Source organism: Gossypium arboreum, chromosome 7 (assembly GCF_025698485.1).
Source record: "Gossypium arboreum isolate Shixiya-1 chromosome 7, ASM2569848v2, whole genome shotgun sequence".
In the NCBI taxonomy this organism is placed as follows: domain Eukaryota; kingdom Viridiplantae; phylum Streptophyta; class Magnoliopsida; order Malvales; family Malvaceae; genus Gossypium; species Gossypium arboreum.
The window spans coordinates 61,082,572-61,089,789 of NC_069076.1; the positions used below are offsets into that span (position 1 = coordinate 61,082,572).

Here is a 7,218-nt window from a genome sequence, read left to right on the forward strand (position 1 = left end):
CTAATTAAAAATTGATTAGTTCTTGTGTCACAAGATTAGAAATTTCATCTCATAATTCATATAACTTTAGGTGATTTTGTTGAAAATTCTTGATAGAAATTCTCTTCAAGCACGAGAAATAAAGTGGAAGCAATTTAAAATAAAAGAGAAAGGAAAGAACATAAAATGCCACCAGAAAGCAAGGTACATAAGGTATTTGAGTAAATATTTTTAATAGTATTAAATTACTATGAAAGATTACATGGAAGTTCTCTATTTATAGATGAGCAAGATCATAGTCTATCTACAACTGACATTTAAATTCTATATATCTTTATCATTAGGACTTACACTAATTACCCTAATAACTCCAATTTTAGTAGAGTGTTTCATTGGATCATTAAGGTTTTAAATGGATAAATTTTTTTTATATCTTTCACGAGTCGGGTCAGTTCAAATGGGTCAAAAGAATTACATTTAATTAGTTGACGTCCATAGAACACTCTTTACGCACTCATGATGAGCTTTGGTCTGTTGCTCGTTACACTTTTACTTAGATAATATTAGTATACACTTAATTTTTTTTTTTTTACAATTATCCAAAATTTTATAATGGAAGTTGTGCCCATGAAGATTTTTGGGCCTTAAATCTACCAAACAGCTTATTCCGGCCGTGAAGCTTTCAAGGATGAACATCTTCAATAACTCATCTACCAAACAGTTCTTTGCTGACTACAATGATGTCGATATGGTTATGTCCAAGTTGTGATTGCATGGAGGAGGAATGGAAATCATGCTGCCGTCTAGGAATCTGATAATGGAGACGGCAGCGTATTGATTGGCTAAACCCTTATGCATATCCTCTTCCTCGAGTTTTGCAATAGCATTTTGCTTGGTATAGCCGTTCCCAGTTCCCGTCCGTTCCTTTTATCTTCCAACCAACAAGCTGTCAAATGGTAGTAGAGAATAAGAAAGAAGAGTTGAGAGGGGATGGTTGACTATTTTATGCCTTGGTTTGTCTCATGCAGTTTTGAAGAGAATGTGAAATCTTCTTGTCATTGTGATAATAAGAACGAAAGGAAAGCCAATCATCTCATCCATTAGGTGAACTGAATGTGTACCCCTTTTTGTTCTTTGTATCCCAAATGAGAGGTCGTTCTCATAGTTTTAAAGACACCTTGTTATTATTATTAAGGCGTCGTGAGGACAATCTTGCCCCAGCATTGCTGTTCCCACATACTGTTGTCAACCTACATTAATTTCAGCATATATTATCAATAAAGGGTCCTTCTCATACCTATATCATTGGCATTTCTTGGTTGGCCTGCCTTTTGGATTGGGAATCATTGGACCAAAGCTTAATAAGCACTCAAAAAAAGATTAAAAAAAGAAAAGGGAACAGCAACTATTTCTCTTATGCATTCTTTTTAAGGTTGAGAGAAGATGAATTTTGGCTCATAAAAAAGGCAAAGTGAAAAAGTGGCCATTCCCTCCTCTGTACATTTTTTAGGTTCAGAAGAGAACCAATCTAGAAGTTGAAACCTCTTTTCATAACTCTGCTTAATATCCCCTTTGTCCTGCTTAAAACTTTTACCCTCAGTATTGAAAATTGACCTCAATAAGTTGGTTGATTAAGACAATTTTCGACACCACATCTATATTGATCAAGATTCCAATATTAATATTTGCAATCTGTTTATACTCAAAGATAATAATAACTTAAGAACCACTTGGGTGGGTTTGTGAGCAAACCAGAGTCATCCAATCAAAAGCCAAAGGTGACTTTTTCTTCTGTTGCTACATTCTGCTGTCTAAGCCTCTTTCTTATTCTGAACAAACAGAAAAACAAACTGTTTTAACCAAATATTTCTATGGTGGAGTAATAATTACATTCTAGCTGTGTTACAACATTTAGCTAGTATTTTTTTTTTTTTTTAAGTTGGTCTCAGACAAGAAGGTTCTCTTACACTAACAAAACTTTTTAGAAAAGGTAAGAACCTTTCCCTGAGTGATCCCAAACAGAATTGTGAACCTGTAATGCACAGGAGCTCTTTCTTCAATGTTTTCATGTTATGGAAGTCAAAAGGAATACACAAGCAAGCAGCACTTGCGACCAGGATTCAGATAATAGAATCTGCTTGCAGCCTGAGAGTAGTTGATGCTGGCCGGCCACCACTTGTAAATCCTTTTAGTGCTATCTTGTCATGTCACCTTCATGATGTCATCCAATAAAAAGTACATTAGGAATCATCCATCATTAAACAGTAAGTGAACTTTTAATTAATGGCTAATAAATATATGTCTCACTCATCATTCGAGCTGACATGATTTTAGTGGAAACCAGGTTAATTTCACCACAATGGCTCAAGTCTGTACATGCTATATATGTGGATCCTAATTATAGAAATGATTAGAGGGGGACATGGCATGTACTGTCTTCTTTTCTCATGTGTATACTTTTGTCAACAACCATCTTCTAATAATGGTGAAGTAGACAACAATGGACCTACCTGATGGGTGATTTTCAAGATTATCAGCTCCCTTACTGGTACTGGGTTTACTAGAACTTGTCTGGGCCATCGCTTGATTCTGTAAGAGGCGAAATTAATTAGTAATCAGTACTTCATATGATAGATGTGAAGCCATAATTTTGAGAATGACATGCTAAACACTACCTGTGGAGGGGATAATTGCATCGGGTGAAGACCAATATTATACTGTTGATAAGGATCAGCAAAGTTCGGGACACAAGGCTGGTTCGGGTTTTGTACACCAAGCCGGTTTAACATGGTGTCTGACTGATTGTTTGGTTGGATTCTTGATGGATCAGGAGCTGGAGCTGGAGCCAGAGCCGGTGGTGGCAGATGAAAGGGTGGCATAGGAAATCTTGGACCCAGATGAGCAGCAGCTGCTGGTGTTGGTAATGGTGAGCCAGCCAAAACATTTGTAAATGGCATCGTTGGCCTTCCAATATCCATGCCCATGCCCATTCCAATTCCCATTCCCATTGTTGGCATGTATTGTTGAACACCAGGAAACATCATTGGGACCATGCCACACCCCATGGACATCATCTGTATAAAGTTAAATTTTAAAATAAAACAGTTCACTGAACATATTGTGAATAGAACATAACAATCATATCCTAACTTACTGCATAGTAGGCGGAATTGATGAAGATGTTATTTATGTTACAAGAGCCGAAGCAAACTGAGAATAAAGTGCTATGGTTAGGATAGGTTTATAATTTTAGAATGAGAAAGTATGCACATTCTTATTTAGTTACTCATTAAGCTCTAGTTCTTAATTAGTTCATTGGTGTTTCAATCTGAAATTTAATCTATTCATGTATATCAAGTAAAAATCATGTTCCCAAAAAGAAATCTTGCCTCTCGACTCTTTGAGTTTGGTGATGTTTCAATGGTGAAGTCCCTACAATTAACAGTTCCATAACATTCAAAATAGGGCAGGTGAAAGCTTGTTCATTAAGTACTTTCAGTGCTGCAGCTTCAAGTCTGATCCTAACAGGCTACAAAAACATGTATTCTAGATGGAACAGAGACATAAGTTACTTTTACTCTCCACATTTTAACACAACAAAATTGCTATAAAGGACAGTAACCCAGTAAAACCACTCTTTGTTACAGAGTTGTAAAAGCTAACATCAAACATAATTTCACATGTATCTCATTAAGTACAAGCAAAGACATACCTGAACTTGCAACTGAAGTGACTTCAAATACTCAATTGCTTCATCCAGCATTGAGGCTTTGTCTGACTGAGACACAGAAACATGCAAATATGTTAATAGCAGCAGAAAAAATAGTGCAAATATAACATGACAAACCTTGTTGCAACGAGGTATAAGTTCTTGCAAAGCCCTCATCTTTTCATTAATCCTATCTCTGCGTCTCTGCACACGAGAATATATGAACTCTAAAGCAATGTAATTACACAAAGGAAGACCAAAATCATCAACAGTATTATAATGTTATACAACACTGACCCTTTCTGAGAGGTTATGGACCTCTGCAGCACGAGACCTTTTTGTTGACGTGGATCCTCGTGTTTGTTTCTTTGTGTCAGCAGATTCGAACTCAACATCCTTTGGTACAAATAAATTTATCAGTAAATACATGACATTTTTTAATAGAAAGAAAGGGTATGCACGTAGTCACTACGTATGAGTTCTTTTTCAATGCAATGAAACTAATTGTACGCAGTTAAATCTCTACGTATGAGTTCAGTAAAAGGGTACTTAAAACTTCTGCATTTGACCATATCCTTATAGCATTGGCTTCTTAACTGATAGGAATATAGAAACATACCACCAAAGGTATCAGGGTGAAGTTAGAAAATTTATTGAGCGAATAAAATTAAATTGTAATTTTATAATAATAAAATATAATTTTAATAATTTAATAATTTAATAATTTATAATTTTTAAAAAATTAAATATAAATATTTGATAATTAAATTTACCATTATATCAAAATAAATTGTTGAATAACTAATTGAGCCCGGCTGTGATCGGGACTACGATACCAGTTCCTTGTGTTTTTGCCGTCTAACAATCTTTAAGACTGTCTAATGTGAATTATTTGTAAATAATGTTATTTTATTAAATATAATCATTAATAAATATTGATATTAGCTTCATTGACTTCTCTATATTTATACTAATATAAAGATATTTTATATTAAGAAATTATTAAAATATCATTTTATTTAATATTTATCCTTTTACATTTTATATATAATCAATGAATTTTAACACAAGACATAATACATTTTAAATACCATTTCAAAATTTTTATTTAACTTTTAATAATATATTATTACAAATTTTTCATCCAAACAATTAGTTTGGCATAATCTAGTAATTTTATCATTTTTTATGTTAGTTGCTGCTCATATATTAAAAGTTGATTGTATTTTGTCTCATCTATTATAAAAATTAATAAATTAATTTCTATATATTAGATGAAAAAGCAAACTGATTATTTTGTTAAAATTTTCATTTATTTTTACTATTAAAAACTAACCTATATATGTTAAAATAAGGTACACGTGACATAACATATCACGTGTCACTTTATGGTTATTTTATTAACAAATATTAGTTTTTAACTGTACAATTAAATGAAATTTAAAAAAATCAATTTATCATTTGTCTGTTAATTTCTCAATTTTAAATAAAAATAAAATATAATTTAACTATTATACAAATTGTATTACCATTATATTTTAGTTTTATCTTTGGATTGATAGTTTGATACAGTGTTCTGCCTTAAAAAAAAAACAGTGTGCTCTAGTGGTGCACCAGCGACAAAGAGAAGGGTGCTCATGTTAAACAACGTTAACCCCTGGCGCACGTTAGCCGAGACAGAACAGAAAACTTTTAACTCCAATGAACTAACCTCGCTGTGATATTCGGTGTCCTCCAGTTCTCTTCCTTTACGCTTCCGGTCCTCAGCGGCGGCTGCCTTTTGAGCCGTGGGTTCGGCACTGGCACCGGAGCCGCCAGGTGACGATGTCACCGTGACCTCGTACGCGGCTAAATTGTCTTTGCAGGCACTCCCGCTGACACCAGCTGATCGCGTGTTGGCTCCTGCAGCGACGCTCATGTTGGCGCAGTTAATATTGTCGTTTTCTCCAGAAGCTGCCTCAGTGTTGCAGGGCATGGCCTGAGAGGCTCCTGATTCGGGAGCCATAGCCGGAGTATCGCTGGAATCAACGACCGTCAATTCCCTAACTACGCTCTTAGAATTAGACTGTTTAGATTGTTCCACCCTCACCGCTTTATGCCTGGAGAAGTGAACGAAGTTCTGAATCCTCGTCGACTCCAACTCATTCCTCCTCGACGGCGGTATCGGGGGCCTAGAAGCTGACGCCACAGCTAAAGCTGAAACTTGAGTAACTTTCCCGAGTGGAGGAGGAGCGGAGGTTGTGGCGGTGGTGGAGGTAAGGCAAGGGGCGGCGGAGGAAGGATAGAGGAGATCAGCACAGAAATCGTGGTCGAAGCTGGCGTCGCTGAGAGGATAGTGAAGCCATGAAGCCATTTCGTCTTCTTGAATAAAGAGGTGATGATCGGTAAGCGATTGCTGCTGCTGCTGCTGCTGCTGCTGTTGTTGATGATGATGGTGAGATGAGGAAGACCGGATCTCTTTGGTAGCAGATGGGTCGGCGCCTTGGAATTTGAACGGCGGTGACTTCTTGATAGATCTTTGGTTTTGGCTCTGCATAACAACTTGACCGTTTTGCCACAACAGCTCCATGATTTCATCCTCTGGCCTATTTCATAATTCCATCGCGTCATCAACTCACGGTTTTGGCAACAATAATAAAGCGATAAAAAATAAATAAAATAAAGAAGAGGAAGAAGAAGGCTTAGCTTACATGGAAGGCTTTTTAGAGCGAGTTAAAGTAGAAGGGATGGAATCATCATCTTCCATTTCGAAATCGGGGACGCAGTGATTCATCCTCTCTCTCTTAACACTTTAATCTGTATTTATATTAATCATTAATAACCCACCCAAATAGAAAAATTGTAGAAAAAGGAAGGAGGAAATTGTAAGTATTTAAGGTGTTAAGGCCGTAAGAGAATGGTTTGTTTTTTACTTGTGTAGAAGTGGAAATCCTAAAAGAAATACAACATAGGTGGTGTTATGAAAAAACCCTAGATAGGAAACCAAAATATATTTGAAAATCCAAAGCCGTACAAAGCTCTCCAACGTTGTAGCATATGTATATATACTGAAATGGCAGATTGGCAGTGTGAGAAGAAAAAAGGAAGCAGGAGAAGGGTTTTTTAGAAAAAAAAGATTTGGTGTGGGGATGAAGTATAATTTAGGTGTTTCACCAAAGATAAGATCCTGTTTTTCTCTGCATCTTTTGACAGTGGATAGTACCAACGCTTTCTTCCTTCTTATTAATAATCAGATGCCCACAAACAAAATGGTTGTTTTCTTTTAGCTGCGGACCCCAATCTTTTTTTGTTTCCACAAATTGACGGTACTGGTTTTTGTGTGTATCAATTATATATTTTGTATATCAACCATGTATTTTAATTACATGAATTGTAATCGGCTTATTAACTAGATTCAAATTTTGATGAAGATCCATAATTTTTATAATTATAATTAATTTAATTTAAATGTAATATGAGTACTTTTTATATAAAATTACAAGAAAAACTATAAAATTCTTTATTTTTCAAATCCAATTTAACTTCTACCA

General features: G+C 35.3%; 1 protein-coding gene across 3 annotated transcripts; it reads right to left on the minus strand.

The window, feature by feature from the left end:
* Positions 1–1,674: 1,674 nt before the first annotated feature.
* Positions 1,675–6,909, minus strand: LOC108460197 (transcription factor PIF1-like). 3 transcript variants are annotated; one of them, XR_008285950.1, is made up of 9 exons: positions 6,379–6,909; positions 5,400–6,273; positions 3,986–4,084; positions 3,827–3,892; positions 3,692–3,757; positions 2,655–3,053; positions 2,490–2,568; positions 1,947–2,190; positions 1,675–1,808 (listed from the first exon to the last, which is right to left on the minus strand). XR_008285950.1 is itself a non-coding variant. In XM_017759607.2 (8 exons), exons 2-8 carry the CDS (start codon positions 6,255–6,257, stop codon positions 2,174–2,176), a joined length of 1,584 nt encoding a protein of 527 aa, XP_017615096.1. In that variant the 5' UTR covers positions 6,258–6,268; positions 6,379–6,909; the 3' UTR covers positions 1,675–2,173. The 3 variants fall into 3 exon arrangements, 2 of the variants coding, with proteins under 2 accessions (XP_017615096.1, XP_017615087.1); XM_017759607.2 differs by having other exon boundaries at positions 1,675–2,190; positions 5,400–6,268; XM_017759598.2 differs by having other exon boundaries at positions 1,675–2,190.
* Positions 6,910–7,218: the final 309 nt, after the last annotated feature.

Coding starts and splice junctions, on each gene's coding strand:
- LOC108460197 (XM_017759598.2), bottom strand. CDS start 6,461: ATGAATCACTGCGTCCCCGATTTCGAAATGGAAGATGATGATTCCATC. Junction 6,274..6,378: donor CGCTCTAAAAAGCCTTCCAT/GTAAGCTAAGCC, acceptor ATTATGAAATAG/GCCAGAGGATGAAATCATGG. Junction 3,054..3,691: donor CACTTCAGTTGCAAGTTCAG/GTATGTCTTTGC, acceptor AACTTTATACAG/ATGATGTCCATGGGGTGTGG.